Below are 18650 nucleotides of genomic sequence, written 5' to 3' on the forward strand. Positions count from 1 at the left end.
GGCATGTGGGATCTTCCCGGACCGGGGCACGAACCGGTGTCCCCTGCATCGGCAGGCGGACTCTCAACCACTGCGCCACCAGGGAAGCCCTTATCTCATGTTTTTAATCATTTAAATATATTACCTCTAAAAAACTGCTGAGTTCAAAATAAAATATTTAATTCATTTTTATACAGTGTTAAAGGAATTTTAAAAGGGAAAAAACTCCATAGACACAATTTTTCCTGTGTTCCTTTCCAGCTTTTTCTATATTTACATTTCCCATAGTATGTGTTATGTTTATACACATATATACATATATATTATTTATTGTTCCACCATCTTACTTTAATAAGTATTTAATGTTGATGAATAGTCTTCATACCACTTTCAAGTTGGTTTATCTTTAATCCTCTTAGCCATTTCTGTGTCTCCATTTAATCACTATTTTGAATACCATGGTTCTGAGCATTATTATACAATCAGCTTTTTTCTTCTTGTCAGTTATTTTATTTCAGTAAATTCATTGGTATGCAATTATTCAGTCAAAAGGTCTGAACACTTTTATGGCTCTTCATCCGTATTGCCAAACTGCCTTCTTGAAGAATTTGAACACCAACTATAATTTGTGAAGCATCCTGTGCTAGGCCCCACAGTACCTGAAACAACTTTAAGATTAAGGGAATAAAAATAAAATAAGCATACTTGTGTTCACTCTACTTTTCATTCATACTCTCTAACTGTGAAAGGTACATTCCCTCCCCTTGGCTTCTATGGCTCACAGCCTTTCAGTTTTCCTCCTCCCTCTCTGGCTTCTGAGTCTCCTCTTCAGGCCTCTTCCCTCTGCTTGTTCCTCACAAGTCTTTAGGCTTCTGTCCAGAATGATCCTCCTCCTCTTACTTTCCCGCTTCTCCCTGGCTCATCTTATCTAATCCTAAGGTTTCTGCTCACATTCCTCTGTATCTGTGTCTTCACCCCAGGCATGTCTCCAGTCTATACCTATATTCCCCCTTCTTGGGCTACCATCCACTTGCCCATTTGCCCCCGTCAGAAATCCAGGTGACACTCATTATTCCTTTTTCTCCCTCACCTGCCACGTCCTGCAAATGACAGATCCTATCAATATTGTCTTCTAAATATCTCTAGAATCCATTCCTCCTTTCCATCCCCACCATCCTATTCTAGTCACTGTTGTTTAGTACGCAGATCACAACAATCTCTCAACTGGTTTCCCTGCCACACAGATTACAAATGATGTTTCTAAAGCACAGTCTCTCTTTTGCCTCTGGGCTTTTACCTATCTTATTTATTAAGTCATCCAACAACCCACCCTCCAACATATACACACACAAGCAAGTATGCACACATCCCTACCTTTACATTTGCCTAGCTTGTGCGTACTCATCCGTCAGGCCTCAGATTACTTACTACTAACTTAATATAATCACTTGTTAACTTATCCTTATTTTTCACTAAATTGTAAGCTCCTTAGGGACAGGGATTATGTCCTATTGTAACCCTAGTGCCTGCCAAAGTGCCTGGTGCTTATTGAGTGATTTTTTTTAAATCTTTATAAGCTGTATCTGCGCAATGCCATACTAAAACTTGAAAAAGTGAAAAACTCACTGAAACTGGTTGTTTGTCTATACCTGTAGACAAAAATCTATGATGGGTCATTTCCCTGAATATGAGTGAAAACGATATGACTCATTTGTTTTTAAAGTTTATTTCCAAGAATAAGATAACTGCTCTGCTATAGAATTCAAGTTGAAAATCTTGCTCACAGCACTTTCTTTACTGGTAGATATTTTCCCTCCATATTCTGCTAGTATAATGAGCATTTTGATAGTCTTTTGTTATTATGTTTGTGCTAAGTCCTGAATTAGGAGAAAGTAAGCAGAAGGAAATTCCAGAGGAGGCAGTAAATGAGGGCACTTTTCCAAGAGAGGGACAGAAGGAGGAGGACTCACAGCAGAAACAAGATATGAAAGGTGAAGAACAGCAGTTGACCTTGAAGCCTGAGGAAGTCGTGAGGCTCAGAGAAGGGCTGAGCTGTATGAATCAGAGCCTCCTTCAGTTTCAGAGCTCTGGGGATAGCTCAGATGACAGTAGCGTCCAGGTAGGTGTTATATAAACACGTGGTCTGACTGGCTCCATTTCCTCTGATCAGCTGTGGTTAGAGGCTTAATTTTTATATCGCTATTAACGTATATTTGTTGAGCAATATCATAACCATGGCCCGAATGTTAATAAAGTAGCAATCAAAATCTCAGCTAAGCCCATCAGTTGATACATTTTATTATAAAGTGTTCTTAGACTTCTTCTAGGCTCAGCAGGAAGGAATGCTGATTGATTGTCAGTGTCTGCCCTGGGCAGGTGGGACAGAGAATGGCAGGATTTGTGCCACATTTTCTGTTCCTGGTACCTAGCTTCAATATACAAAATACATTTTTTGCGGGGGAAAAGGCCGCAGACTTGGAATTGTTTTAAATATGGCTATTGCTATTTACTAGAAATGTGCCTGCAGGAGAAATAAAAGGAGTGACTACACCTCAGTTCTTTTACCTCAATTTTATTGGTTCCCTCTGGTACAAATTAAGATTTCCCTACACACACTTTTCTAGGAATTATTTTGAGATCCATAGAGGGAGGCTTTGTACTCATATGTAAACCACATTCAGAAGACTGATAATAGACGTTTGAGAAGTGTACATTTAGAAAACAAGGAAGACTATTAGTAAAAGAAGTCAAAATATATTTGAAAAGAGGTTTGGATAGAGTGAAAACTAGGCAAGTCATAGTAAACAAGGAAAATATATACCTGACAGGAGATTCAGATACATTGGAATGAGAAGGAAGTCACTGGATTTGTTCAGAAGACCAAAAGGAAGTATGACATCACATATTCAAAAAGAGGTTGATGTTACGTATCCCAGACAATCCCTTTATTGGGCAGTGGGCCAGTGTAGGAGGCTTGGGCAGAGGCTGAACACTGTGGTCACAAAGATGATAAAATCTTTGCTTATGAGCTTAAAGTAATCAGTGAACTTTTAGAATAATGAAATTTACAGTATAAGAAGTCACACCCTGGTTAATTTATTAATTTTCTCTAATTTACCCTTTCCCATTATTTGAAGAATCATTTCTCAGTACTTGGGGGGAGGCGAAAAACTATTAAATATATAAAAACTCTCTGGGAAATCTGGGAAAATAGCCATTTTGTGAAAGAACAAATGTATATACCACATAGCCAGTAATTTTTTTCCATAATAATGACTTTGAATTATTGAAAGAAGTGTGTTATTCTTATTCATTTATTCAACCAGTATTAATTATTAATTGAGTATCAATTTTTTTTTTTTTTTTTTGGCCATGCCACACAGCATGTGAGCTCTTAGTTCCCCAACCAGGGATCTTAGTCCCTTGACCAGGGATCGAACCCATGCCCCCTGCAGTGGTAGCATGGAGACCTAACCACTGGACCGCCAGGGAACTCCCATTAATTGTGTATCTATGATGTGCCAGGCCCTGTGTTAAGGCACATACAGCAGTAAATGAGGTAGACATGGGCCGCACGGGAAAAAATAACATATTTGTGTTATTTGGATTCACATTTCCCAAAACACTCACACACACTATTTCATTTACTTGTTTAAGCAAGCAAGGAAGAAAATACATTTTAGACAGATTTTTGTCTGCAGTGTGCTGTGCAGTGATCATTTCAGAACCTCTTTCTGTGCATAGGGTTCAAAACCTTCTGATAGCTATAGATTGTTCTACTTTTTAGTTCTTGTGTGTGTGTAGTTTTTAGTCTTCAGCCCTGTTGTTGTCAGATTATGGTGCTAATACTTTGCTGCTTTCCATGTGTACTGTGTCTTATTAATCTCATAATGTGCAAATTTAGGTAGCTATAGGCTGAGCCCAGACACCAAATTTTCAAGAATGCTCATAAATGGCAAATATATAGGGAAAAAAACTGTGAGAGCCTCTATGATGAGTAACTATGTGAGCTATATTGTTCATATGTGTTTTGTGACATCATTTGTGGCTGCTGATGGCCTTTCGGGGCTTAATTTCTGCTGTTCAACAGTATTCCTGGTGAGGTTGCAGTAGCTGAGTTCTAGATATTATTTTCCCACTATTCTTGAAACATATTTGAACCACCATTAATTATCTTAATTTTATAGGTTGAAAATGTAGTTTCACATTTTTTTACTATGCTCTAGGCACTATACTTAATACTCTGTGTATATTAAGCAATACAATGAGGCAGAAATATTATTGTTGCCACTTTATAGATGAAGAAACTGAGGCTTTAGAGAGGTTAAATAATTGGCCTAGAATGACACTTTGTGGTGGAACCTGGTCTGTCTCCTTTACAGCCTGACCCTTTAACAGTTTTGTCATCTGCTTCCACTTGCTGAGAAGCTCAAAGAAAGCATATAGTCCTCACGTCAAGCTAATTTTCTAAGGAAGGCTGGCAAGCTGGCTCCCAAAAGCCCTCCCAGGGTGTCTGTCTTAGATTATCTTGGTGAATTTATCTGTGATTTGCCCTTAGGCTTGCAGTCTCCAAAACTTTGATGTAATGGCCCCCCCGCCCAAAATAGATCTGAGTCTTGGGAATACATTTACATTAAACCAAACTTTCAAGACTATTGGGTAAAATCAGAATATGTCAATTAGGTATTCTTCTGTAATAATGAATAAATATCACTGGAACATGTGTAGATGAACTGTGCATTTACCCATAGCGAGCTAACCAGGGATCTTAGATACTTGCAGCTCTTAAGACAAGCAAATTGGATCTAGATTGCCTTTCTGACTAAACCAAGACAGGAACTGAAGGGCTAACAGGACTTGGGGAATTCAGTGTGGCAATTCTGTTATAAGCAAGATAAACTAGAATAACGACATGGGCTTTTCAGAACGTCATAAACAGGAAGCACACTGGACCAGGATTCAGGAAGCAGACAGTATCTTATCTGTTGAACTGGAGAAGGTTGAATTCTTTGTCTACTCAGCATGGCTGTGTGTGCCTACCTTTCAGAAAATCTAAATATCTCCTCCTTTGGTCATGCGAGTTTTATTGTGCCAGAGAGACCTGGCAGAAAAGTGCGTTGTTGAGGAGTAACCGAAGGAGAATCATTGGGGAGTGAAAGGAAAGTGATGAGGAAACCTGGTAATTTAGTATCTCTCGCTAAATGTTCTCTTCCCTTTTGCCAACAGACATTATGCGCGCGTGTACACACGCAACCCACATACACGTTCACACACTGCATCTTAATATGTTGACTCTTTGAACTCCCTATTTAAAGCACGTTTTGCTCTAAAACTGCCCACGCTTCTGTTCCACTTCATTAATATGAAAAATAAGAAAGTTAATTTTCTATGCTTAATTACTCTTGTTCGCATAACTTCTTCAATATTTTCACTCTAATATAACAGGAGTTAAACTATATGAACATGTACAACTAGCCATACATGTAAAAGAGTAATTGGCTCTAGTTAAGCTAACTCCAAAAGCATTTACATGTGAATAGTCACATTCTGACAGCTGGAACCCATGTTTTACCAACATTCTTTCAAATTGTCCATGTTCCCCTTGTAAAACATTTGCTTTAGAATCCATCATCTGGAGAAAAACGGAAACACCAGCAGCAAGAGGAGCTACAGCAACTTCGCCAGAATTTGCACCGGCTCCAGATTCTATGCAACTCAGCAGAAAAGGAGCTTCGATATGAGCGAGGAAAGAACTTGGACTTAAAGCAGCATAACAGCTTACTTCAGGAAGAAAGCATTAAGGTAACTCCAGTGGGCGTATCCTTCATTTAAGAGTCTCGATTGCTCAATTTACCCTGGGAATAAAGGAATCAGAATTCCTCAACTTGATAATTCACGACAGAGTCCCCAGATGGGTAGACAATGTGAGCTATCTGGTAACTCCCTCCTTTAACTTCTCCCTACCGAGTAGGTACACAGCTCAATGGTTTCTCTGCTGCTGAAAGGCTGTGTGTGCTGTCAACCTGTAAATATGAAAAGGTTTAAGTTACGCAGTCTTTTGAAATCATTACCTAGACCTTTTAGCACTTAGTAAATTTCGACGACCTGAACTAAATCACTGATGGTACTGCCCTAGTTCTATCTCTGGATGTATTTGTCTCTAATAGGTGCATTCATTATTATTGGTTGAATCAAATATCAAGTGCACCAAGGTACAAATCATGAGAGAGCAAAGTTGTTCTTCCTGACATGAGTGCATCAGAAATTTGGGGGAACATCCCCCAAACATGCTTGTTTTAAAATAATCTATATAGAACTGCCATCCACAGATTCATCTAAATTTTATGAAACACAGGGGACTTCCCTGGCGGTCCAGTGGTTAAGACTTCATGCTTCCACTGCAGGGGGCGTGGGTTCAATCCCTGGTCGGGGAACTAAGATCCCGCATACCACACAGTGAAGCCAAAAAAAAGAGTAAGTTTTATGAACCACAAAAATATTCAAACTGAACCATCATGTAAAATAGAACTTTCTTTTAATTGTGGTTCACTTCTGTAAACATATACTAGGAACCTAATATAAGCCCCTATCTAAGATTCTGGAATTCAACATTCAACAAATATTTATTGAGCATCAGTCCTACACAAGGCAGGCCATCTTGTCAATACTGAGGGTTTAATGATATGCAAAACAGACACAGTTCTCATCCCCTAGTGCAGGGGTCAGCAAACTTTGACCTATGGGTCAAATCCTGCCTGCCTTCCATTTTTTTTTTTTTTTTTTTTTTTTTTATGTAAATAAAATTTTATTGGCACACAGCCATACCTGTTTGTTGACATATTATTGACGGCTGCTTTTGCACTACCAAAGCAGATATGAGTAGTTCTGACAGAGACCATATGGCCCACAAAGGCTAAAATATTTACTCTCTGGCCCTTTATATGAAAAGTTTGCCACCCCTAGTGTAGCAGAATCAATGACCTTATTCAAAAAGCGGCATAAAAATGGATTAAGAAAGGTCCGTACTTTTAAGGAGTTCACAGTCTAGTAGGGGAGATATGGAGGAAAACAAATAGTCATTTATTTCCAACTTCAAAGGAAGCCCTTTTGGGAATTCTAGGATTATTTGGATAAACTTCTTCCCTGTCCTCACCCTTCATGGTTTTTTGAATTTGATCATATTCCCTCAAGCCTTTGTAATTTTTTAAATAAATGTATTTATTTTTATTTTTGGCTGTGTTGGGTCTTCGTTACTGTGCGCAGGCTTTCTCCAGTTGCAGTGAGTGGGGACTACTCTTCATTGCGGTGTGTAGGCTTCTCATTGCGGTGGCTTCTCTTGTTGCAGAACACGGGCTCTAGGCGTGCGGGCTTCCATAGTTGTGGCTCGCAGGCTCAGTAGTTGTGACTCGCGGGCTCTAGAGCACAGGCTCAGTAGTTGTGGCGCACTGGCTTAGTTGCTCCGCAGCATGTGGGATCTTCCCGGACCAGGGCTCGAACCCGTGTCCCCTGCATTGGCAGGCGGATTCTTAACTACTGCGCCACTAGGGAAGCCCCAAGCCTTTGTAGTTTTAAATTAAATTCCAAATCTTTCTCACATTTCAAGACAACCTTTTACCTTTCCCTTCAAACACCTTTCTTAGACCATTTTGACTGTCCACGGTGAGCGTACACTAGCAATACTACATCTTTGTCAAGGTACAATGACAATAACAACAGATCATGACATCTTATATATGGTTGGCACCCTATAAATATTTGTTGATTAATGAACGAGTCCTTCAGGGATGGGTAAATGAGAGCTTGATAAAAAGAGAAGATAATTTTTGTTCTGTTTTAAATCTCCTTCATGGTGGGGTAAATTATTTACCATTTCAGTAAAGAGACATCATTCTTTTGGCTGGTCCCTTGGGCCAGGCATTTACGCAGAGTCATATGCAATAGCCAACTACCCTGTAGTGACAGTTTGTCCACTTTATCTCTTAGAAACCTCCCAACCCTGAAAGGTAAACATTTTATAGGTGAGAAAACTGTTCAGGGGACTTCCCTGGTGGTTCTAGTGGTAAAGAATCTGCCTTCCAATGCCGGGGACGCGGGTTTGATCCCAGATCGGGGAACTAAGATCCCACACGCCGCGGGACAACTAAAGCCCGCGCACCACAACTGCTGAGCTCGCGCACCTCAACAAAAGAACCCGTGTGCCGCAAATTACAGAGGCCACGCGCTCCGGTGCCTGCGTACCACAGCTAGAGAGAGAAAACCCGCACGCCACAACTACAGAGAAGCCGCAACGAAAGATCCCGCATGCCTCAACAAAGATCCTGCATGCTGCAACTAAGATCCAACACAGCCAAAAAACTAAAAAAATAAAGAAAATAAATATATATATATATATATATATACATATATAAAAAACTGTTCAAGTGACAAAGCTACCAAATTGTGGAGTCAGAATTTAAACCCAGGTCTGTTTTTGTCTTTCCTGTGTAGAGTTATCTTTCCGTATTATCCCTTTCCTCAATTTGGGATCATTTTCAAACCTCAGCTTTGCCAATTTAGAGATTACTTTTTAAAATGCACTCAGAGATAATCGAACTCTGGGTCTCTGGCTAACGTTAGGCATACTTGTAAGACTGGTTAAGAAACCAGAATACTGGGCTTCCCTGGTGGCATAGTGGTTGAGAGTCCACCTGCCAATGCAGGGGACGCAGGTTCGTGACCCAGTCCGCGAAGATCCCACATGCCGCGGAGCGGCTGGGCCCGTGAGCCATGGCCGCTGAGCCTGTGCGTCCGGAGCCTGTGCTCCACAACGGGAGAGGCCACAACAGTGAGAGGCCCACGTACAGCAAAAAAATAATAATAATAATTAAAAAAAAAAAAAAGAAACCAGAATACTTATTTGTTGCCTTTAAACCTTTTTATTGTGAAATATAGCACTCAGGAAGTACACAAAACATAAATATACAGTTTAATGAATTGTTGCAAAGTGACTACCCATGTAACCACCACCCAGGACAAGAAATAGCACATTGCCTGCATACCAGCAGCCCCTGCATACCTCTTTCCCACCATAATCCCATTTCCTTCCATCTTAGCAGGAACCACTAATTTAAGTAATTACTCTCTTGATTTACTTTACAGTTTTACCATCTGTTATGAATTCCACACAGTATGGTTCAGTTTTGCCTGCTTTTGAATATTTTATAAATATAATCAATCAGTATACACACCTTGTATCTGTCTTCTGATGATCTACTTTGTTTGGAAGATTCATCCATGTTGTGGTGTATAGCCATTGTTCATTCATTTTCTTTGCTGTAGAGTATTCCACTGTAAGGAAATGCCATAATTTATTTATTATTTCTGTGGTTTATGGCCATATTGCCTGTTTCCACGTTGGGTATATCAAGAAGAATGCTGTAGGCTTGCAGAGCTTCAGGCTGAGAGCGGTTCTGCCACCACCAATACTGAGACACTGTACTGAATCCTCTTCCTGGTGCTTAAATGTCCCAATCTGAAGATTAAGAAGCCACCCTAGATGCACATGTCGTTGGCCAGAACAGTGTTTGCTCCAGTGTTGTCATCTTATTTCATCATTACCAGCGTTACCAAAATGCTGAGCATTGTCTCTAAGACCAATGACCATAGATCTCAGAGGCCTTTAGCTTTCTTGGCCTATGGAGTAGGTGGATAATATATTATGAAACCTATATGCCCTTTCTATTTATAATAAGTTTAAGTTTCATAATCCTGAACCAATCCAATGCATCAAATATTCCAACACTCAGTTTCTTCTTTTCTTTAGTTTCTTTGTTTCTTCTTCTATTCATTATAAAATCCAAATAGAAACCGGTGGGACAGGGGATCAGTGGAAGAAGGGGGATTAACGGGATGATTTTAATCTGGCAAAGGCCACATCATTCAAGGCCAGGCAAGCTGGTGGGATATGTTCTCAGAGTGTTGTGGAAGCCACTGAAAGATTTAAGCAGGAGCTGGGGTCAAGTAGTTCAATTTATGTTTTTAAAAGAACACTTTGGCTGCAGTGTGGAGAACAGATTAGAAGGGAGTAAAAATGGAAGTGGCATGACCAGTGCTACTGCTATGGCCCAGGATAGAGAAGATGATGACCTAGCAAGGGTGGTGACGGAAATGACGAAAGTGGATTGATGCAAGATGTGTTGTAGAGGTAGAGTGACAGCATGTGCTGAATAGGCTCACTATGGCAAAGGAAGGCTCAAGGATGGCTCTCAGGTCACTGGCCTGAACAAAAGGTTGGATGTTGGCCTCCTTTACTGAAATCAGAAAGACTGAGAGAAGAACGCTTTTGGAGATATAAGCAGAATCAAGGAGTTCCATTTTGACATGTATTGGCATAAAAGTGGTATTTTTAACTCATGAGAATGAACCTAGAGCGAGAATGATTCACTCTCTAGGAAGGCCTGGAATAGTCCAATAGTGTTTAGAAGTTGAGTGCACTAAAATAGTCTACAAAATAAACCAAGAAGCAGCAGCAGAGGTAAGTGAAAACTAGGAGAGGTGGTTGTCAAGACTCCAAGAGAGGAGACCTTTCTGAGATGGATGGAGTAACTGCTACTAACAGGTCAGTTGTCCCCTGGACTTAAATTCTGGCCAGGGAAGGTCAGTAGTGCTCTTGGCACTACTGAAGTAGTGGGAATGAAAGCTGGCTTGGAGTAGACTGGAAAAAAAAAAAAATGATGGGAACTCTTTAGACCATGCATGTGTAGAAACCCTTAAGTAAATTCTTTGTCCAGCTGCCATCTGGCTGGATAGACTTTGGCAAACCCTACTAACACAGAGCAGCTCCAGAGAGGTAATCAGCCACATGACATTGGTATTTGTCAGCTCTTGGGGGACTCCACTTTCTTGAAAGCTGCTTATTCTAGCTCACATTCACATTCATTCCATGCTTATTTTTGTCACTTTTATTTATTCCCCACCTCTAGATCAAAATCGAACTCAAGCAGGCCCAGCAGAAGTTATTAGACAGCGCAAAGATGTGCTCTTCACTCACGGCTGAGTGGAAGCACTGTCAGCAGAAAATCAAGGAACTGGAGCTGGAAGTACTTAAACAGGCTCAGAGCATTAGATCACAGAACAACCTACAGGAAAACCTGGCTCAGGAGAAATCTCGAGTTGCTGATGCAGAGGAAAAGGTAATTATCCTCACACTTAATAAATAACATGCATTGGATACTACTACTGAAATCCTGTTTCCCTAAGGATTTTAAAAAAAGATACAGTGCAAACCTGATAGAATTCTAGGGGTTTTTTCACTCTCCCCTGCTTTCCTCTTTTGACGTCACCTGCTCCTATGGTTCCAGTAAATCTTGTGTTTTTGAAGACTACATGAACTCAAAAAGGTAAATTTCATTAAAGCTATAACATGAACTTAAAGAATTGAGACCAAAGGACTTTATATTATTTATAAAGTATATTATTTATACTTTGTATTATTAAGTCAAATTTTAAAGGACTTATTCTCCTCTCATTTGGATTGCCCATTTATTTGATTTTTATTTTGTAACTTGGAGGGATGAGTGTTGTGAAATGAACCATTTTGAAATATCGCCCCTGCATTTTAGACTGCCTGCCACCAGGTGGCAGTAGTATGTCACACTTGCACGTTTTGATCTGTGGGTTTGAGAGTCAAATCTCACATAAAAAATATTTCATCAAACCACATAAATATAAAACAAACATCAAAATTAGATGATAGCAATATGGCTTAAACTCAAAAACCCAATGTTGAGCTAAAGAAGCCAGCACAAAAGAGTTTATACTATGTAATTTTCCTTATATGAGGTTCAAGAATAGACAAAACTAAGCCGTGGTGATAGGGATAATGTCTTTATGAGGGGTATGGAAGGGGACATGAAGGAATCTTCTGTGGTGCTGGAAGTATTCTTTATCTTGGTCTGGAAGAGTTGGTTATATAAGTAAAACTTCACTGAGTATGTAAGATATGTGTACTTTATCATATGTACGTTATTACTTTTAAAAAAAGTAATTGGTAAAATTGATAAAGATTAGTAAAATTTTTAAATTTAGACACACTAAATATTGTTACTGGATTTTGTGCAACAGGGATGCATATTCTGACTGCAGCTGGAAGAGTAAACTAGTATAAACACTTCAGAAATGAATTTGGCATTAGATCTAGTTAAGTTAAAGATGTATATACCGTGCAACCCAACACTTCTACTAGGCATAAACACGAGGGAAACTATGCTACTGAGCATATATATCAGTATACGGGAATACAGTCATTTTCACAGTGACATTGTTCCAAACAGCAGAAAGTTGCAAACAGCCCAAATGTTCACTGACATGAGATGGAAGAGGTAAACTGCATATTTACACAATAGCATACAACAGTGAAAATGAATGAACTCTAGGTACTTGCTGTAGTTAATACAATATTGAATAAATACCAAATCACCAAAAACACAGTATGATTCCATTAATATGGTGGTCAAAATAGTACAAAATAACAACTGAGTCATACAGAAATACATATTATTAAAAGAAAAAGCAAGAAAATGATTAACACAAAATTCAAGATATTGGTTTTCTCAGGTGAGGAGGGAAGGGGAGTGAACAAAGAGGGTCACAGAGTAGACTTCAAACGTATTGGAAATGTTCTGTTTCTTAAATTGGGTGGTGGGTTCAAAAGTTTGTCATTTGCCCTTGACAGAGAAGCCAATGGAGCAATACTTTCACCTGTGGAATTACGATTGGCTATCTTTAAGGAAGCATTTGCCCTAGGCAGAACTAAATGGGGCAGCTCAAAGGGACTTGAGCTGGCCTCAGCTAACTGGCTGCCCACTGCCATTGCCCGTGAATCATTCTACATCTTCACCTCTCCTATGGTGAGTGGGCTCTGCAGAGACCTAGGGCTAATGCAGAAAGCCCTTCTCTTAGAAGAGGACTGCCATTCACTGGCATCCACTGAATGTCTGTGGGGAACATGGTGCCAGACCATTGTAAAGGATTTGTTGTTGCATCAGGAATACAATAGAGGGAGAACAGCAATTCCGCTGAGAACTATACATCTGCCAAATATTTACTAAGCACCTACTACATACTAGTCACAATTTTAGGTGACATAAGGGTTTATAAAAAATATGTAAACAAATTAAAGGAGATCTAATAAGAAAATTTTAATGACACTTTTTGTCTAACATGTAAATTCTAAAATAAAATCATATATCTCTCTTTCAAATTCATAAATCTTATTCTTAGTTCTACCAGAGCATTAAAGAATGCACTACTGGGACTTCCCTGGTGATCCAGTGCTAAAGAATCTGCCTTCTAATGCAGGGGATGCAGGTTCAATCCCTGGTCGGGGAACTAAGATCTCACGTGCCGTGGGGCAGCTAAGCCCACATGCCACAACTACTGATCTCACGCGCCTCAACTAGAGAGCCTGCATGCCACAAACTACAGAGCCCACGCACTCGGGAGCCCGCGTGCCACAACTACAGAGCCCATGCGCCCTGGAGCCCACATGCCACAAGTAGAGAAAACTCACACACCACAACTAGAGAGAAGCCCGAAAGCCACAACAAAATGTCCCGCATGCCTCAACCAAGATCCCGAGTGCTGCCAACTAAGACCCGACGCAGCCAAATAAATAAATTTTTTTTTTAATAAATATTTTTTAAAAAGAAAAAAGAATGCACTACTGGTGCTAGGCAGTATGCCAATAGGTACTTGGTTTGTAAGAGACTTCTATTTTGTTTTGAGATACTTATTCGTGAATCTAGCCACACCATGGAGAAACTAGACACTCTCACATGTTGCTCTTAGAGGTGTAAATTGGCCTAAAGCCTATGGAGACAGTTTGGCATTATCTGTTAAACAAACAAACAAATAATAATAACCTTTGCCCTAGCAAAACACACATCTCATACGTTATTCTAAAAACATTGTTTGTAATAGTATTGTTTGTAATAGTAAAATATTGGAATCAACTTAATGTCCATCAGTAGGGGGCTAGTTAAATATATTATGGTATACCCTTACAGTGGAATGGTATGCAGCTGTAAAAGAGAAGACAATTCTATATATTATATATAATATGGAAAAATCACCGAGTGTACTGCTATAAAAAAAGCAAGGTGCCTAAGTACATGTAATATACCATCATGTGTGTAAAAAATGTTTGTATGGGGCTTCCCTGGTGGCGCAGTGGTTGAGAGTCCGCCTGCCGATGCAGGGGACACGGGTTCGTGCCCCGGTCCGGGAAGATCCCACATGCCGCGGAGCGGCTGTGCCCGTGAGCCATGGCCACTGAGCCTGCGCGTCCGGAGCCTGTGCTCTGCAGCGGGAGAGGCCACGACAGTGAGAGGCCCGCGTACCACAAAAAAAAAAAAAAAAAATTTTGTATGAGGGAGAATAGTATTTATTTAAATATGCATAAATAAATCTCTGGAAGAGTACATAAGAAATTAATACCAGTGATGACCTATTTGGTGGAGGAAAACTGGAAGGAAGACAGGATAATGATGGGAAAGGGACTTGTCACTCTAGCTTAGTTTACCCACATACACTAAATTATATGAATGCATTACATATTGCAAAAATTAAGTAATTTAATTCTAAAATTAAAATAAATCTAGTCACACTCTTTAGCTGAGATTTTTATGTTAGCACTACTGCTTGTGATTTATATGGTATTTCCCTAATTGGAAAATAGGTCACACTCAAAGTTTTATGTGTAAACTCTTTTCATTTCAGATTTTGGATCTGCAGCAGAAATTAGAACATGCTCATAGAGTCTGTCTCACAGACACTTGTATTTTGGGGAGGAAGCAATTAGAGGAAAGGATAAAAGAAGCAATAGAAAATGAAGCTAAAATAAAGCAACAATATCAGGAAGAACAACAGAAGAGGTAAGAGGAGCAAAGACGTCATTTTTCCAAGGGCTGAGTTTATGAGCAGCATCAGTTTACCACTGCGTTTCCTCTTTGTCCCCACTGAAGTAAACTCAGGCAAAAACTTCATATATTGATATATACATAGCACACTGCATTCTAATTGTTTGTTTTCTTGCTTGTCTTTCATACTAGAGTGTGGAATTCTCAAGGTCAGGGATTATTTCTTGTTCTGGAACACACTTGGTGTACCAGTAAATCTTCTTGAATGAATGGATTGCCTATGAAATATGATACCCTGGGATTTGCTTTTCTAACTCTAACATGATTGGCACAAAATGCACACTAGAATGTGGTTGGTGTTTTGTATTTATCGGCTGATTTTCTTCAAAGAAGATCCAAGTACTTTACAGGCATCTTAATCATTAATAAGCTGCTACTGGGTAGGAACTGTCATGTTTTTTTCTAAAAGTATTTTGATTATTTTTAGGATTCTTACTTAAATCATCTTCTTGTATATCCTAAACTTCAGTAACTGATGCTTCTTACTTCTATGGCACTCAGAATGATTCACGTATGTCTTAAGAAAAATATGGTTCTAACTACTGAAAAGATATATAGATATTCACATAAACTGTTAAGCTCAGAAACTTACTTTCAGCTCTAGTTGAAAGCTCTAGCATAGAGCCTGGCACTCAGTAGGTGCTCAGCAAATATGTTATGAATAAATGAATGTTTGAATGAATAATGAATTCACTCAGTTAGGAACGATAGAAAAATACTTGTCTCACTGCCGCTTCTACCAGGATGACACCCTCCTCCTGTTTTAATACAACTAGCTCCTGAATAAACTACAATAAGTATACCTTTTAAAGCACTGCTCACAAAGCAAGAGAAAGCTCTAAGGCGAGCATACAATGAGACAAAACAAAAATAATGAATGGTAAACAACCTTATAAGTCAAGGGGCAGATAACACTATCAGCCCCAGGTTCAAGAGAAGCTGAGGTAGTTTGCCACAAGGTAGGACAGCTGAACTAGAGACTCAAATATGAGTTGGGCATCTTGAAGTAGGTAAGGTCTTCCTCAGTAGGCAGCTCCCTTGCTTCCTAAGAAAATCCAAATTATCTCTGGGGGAAAGCAACCTCAATTTAGATATTAATCTAAATATTCAGTGTACTGAATATATTCCCATGTGTACTGAAAATACAGTGTACTGAAAATACTCCCATGTATTCAGTTTACTCAAATATAAGCTTACAAACAAAAATCACCAAATAACACAAGGAAACTGGTTGCCATGAATGAAAGTCAGCAGAAAAAACAAACATCAGATTTATAATCCCCAAGAAGGTCACCAATTGGAATTAGGAAGACTAGATTTTAAAACAATTGTGTGAAGTTTTTGAAGAAACAAAAGATGCAATCAAAGAATTGAACAGGAAAAAGGCTATTTAACTTTCCTGAAACCTGGTTTCTAATGTCTGAAGTAGGAATAGTGATACCGGTTCTATACATCTTTTGTGAATATTGGATGCAAAGAAATACATAGAAGAGACCAGAGGGCAGACAGCAGAAGCAAGAAGAACTATGGTCCTGCAGCCTGTGGAACAAAAAACACATTCACAGAAAGATAGACAAGATTAAAAGGCAGAAGGCTATGTACCAGATGAAGGAACAAGATGAAACCCCAGAAAAATAACTAAATGAAGTGGAGAAAGGCAACCTTCCAGAAAAAGAATTCAGAATAATGATACTGAAGATGATCCAGGACCTCGGAAAAAGAATGGAGGCAAAGATCGAGAAGATGCAAGAAATGTGTAACAAAGACCTAGAAGAATTAAAGAACAAACACCTAGAAAAATTAAAAAACCAACGGATGAACAATACAATAACTGAAATGAAAAATACACTACAAGGAATCAATAGCAGAATAACTGAGGCAGAAGAATGGATAAGTGACCTGGAAGACAGAAGAGTGGAATTCACTGCTGCAGAACAGAATAAAGAAAAAAAAATGCAAAGAAATGAAGACAGCCTGAGACACCTCTGGGACAACATTAAACACAGCAACATTCACAGTATAAGGGCCCCAGAAGGAGAAGAGAGAGAGAAAGGACCCGAGAAAATATCTGAAGTGATTATAGTCGAAGACTTCCATAACATGGGAAAGGAAATAGCTACCCAAGTCCAGCAAACACAAGAGAGTCCCAGGCAGGATAAACCCAAGGAGAAACATGCTGAGACACTTAGTAATCAAATTGACAAAAATTAAAGACAAAGAAAAATTATTGGAAGCAACAAGGGAAAAACGACAAATAACATACAAGTGAACTCCCAAAAGGTTAACAGCTGATTTCTCAGCAGAAACTCTACAAGCCAGAAGGGGGTGGCACAATATAGTTAAAGTGATGAAAGGGAAGAACCTATAACCAAGATTACTCTACCCAGCAAGGATCTCATTCAGATTCAACAGAGAAATCAAAAGCTTTACAAACAAGCAAAAGCTAAGAGAATTCAGCACCACCAAACCAGCTCTACAAAGCAATACAAGCCTACCTCAAGAAACAAGAAAAATCTCAAATAAACAATCTAACCTTATGCCTAAAGGAAATAGTGAAAGAAAAACAAACAAAACCCAAAGTTAGCAGAAGGAAAGAAGTCATACGATCAGATCAGAAATAAATGAAAAAGAAAGGAAGGAAACAATAGCAAAGATCAATAAAACTAAAATTGGTTCTTTGAGAAGATAAACAAAATTGATAAACCTTTAGCCAGACTCATCAAGAAAGGGAGAAGACTCAAATCAATAGAATTAATAATGAAAAAGGAGAAGTAACAACTCACACTGCACAAATACCCAGAATCATGAGAGATTACTACAAGCAACTATATGCCAATAAAATGGACAACCAGGAAGAAATGGACAAATTTTTAGAAAAGCACAACCTTCTGAGATGGAACCAGACCAATCACAAGCATTGAAATTGAGACTGTGATTAAATATCTTCCAACAAACAAAAGCCCAGGATCAGACAGCTTCACAGGCTAATTCTATCAAACATTTAGAGAAGAGCTAACACCTATCCTTCACCAACTCTTCCAAAATATAGCAGAGGGAAGAACACTCCCAAACTCATTCTATGAGGCTACCATCACCCAGATACCTAAACCAGACAAAGATGTCACAAAGAAAGAAAACTACAGGCCAATATCACTGATGAACATAGATGCAAAAATCCTCAACAAAATACTAGCAAAGAGAATCCAACAACACATTAAAAGTATCGTACACCATGATCAAGTGGGGTTTATCCCAGGAATGCAAGGATTGATTCTTCAATATATGCCAATCAATGAATGTGATAAACCATATTAACAAACTGAAGGAGAAAAACCATATGATCATCTCAACAGATGCAGAAAAAGCTTTCAACAAAATTCAACACCAATTTATGATAAAAACCTTCCAGAAAGTAGGCATAAAGGGAACTTACCGCAACATAATAAAGGCCATATATGACAAACCCACAGCCAACATCGTTCTCAATGGTGAAAAACTGAAACCATTTCCACTAAGATCAGGAAGAAGACAAGGTTGCCCACTCTCACCTCTGTTATTCAACATAGTTTTGGAAATTTTAGCCACAGCAATCAGAGAAGAACAAGAAATAAAAGGAATCCAAATCGGAAAAGAAGAAGTAAAGCTGTCACTGTTTGCAGATGCCATGATACTATACATAGAGAATCCTAAAGACACTACTAAAAAATGACTAGA

At 39.1% G+C, this 18650-nt stretch overlaps 1 protein-coding gene across 3 annotated transcripts in view; it reads left to right on the top strand.

Annotated features, from left to right (window-relative positions):
- Positions 1-18650, top strand: part of CCDC30 (coiled-coil domain containing 30) — a 148253-nt gene that overhangs the window by 92294 nt on the left and 37309 nt on the right. For all 3 annotated transcript variants that reach the window (XM_024744775.1, XM_024744773.1, XM_024744774.1), the window contains exons 10-12: positions 5602-5781; positions 10941-11150; positions 14737-14891. In XM_024744775.1, the coding sequence (XP_024600543.1) occupies positions 5602-5781; positions 10941-11150; positions 14737-14891 (545 nt within the window). The remainder of the gene's footprint in view (positions 1-5601; positions 5782-10940; positions 11151-14736; positions 14892-18650) is intronic.

Source organism: Neophocaena asiaeorientalis, unplaced genomic scaffold, assembly GCF_003031525.2.
Source record: "Neophocaena asiaeorientalis asiaeorientalis breed wild unplaced genomic scaffold, Neophocaena_asiaeorientalis_V1.1 scaffold478, whole genome shotgun sequence".
NCBI classification, from domain to species: domain Eukaryota; kingdom Metazoa; phylum Chordata; class Mammalia; order Artiodactyla; family Phocoenidae; genus Neophocaena; species Neophocaena asiaeorientalis.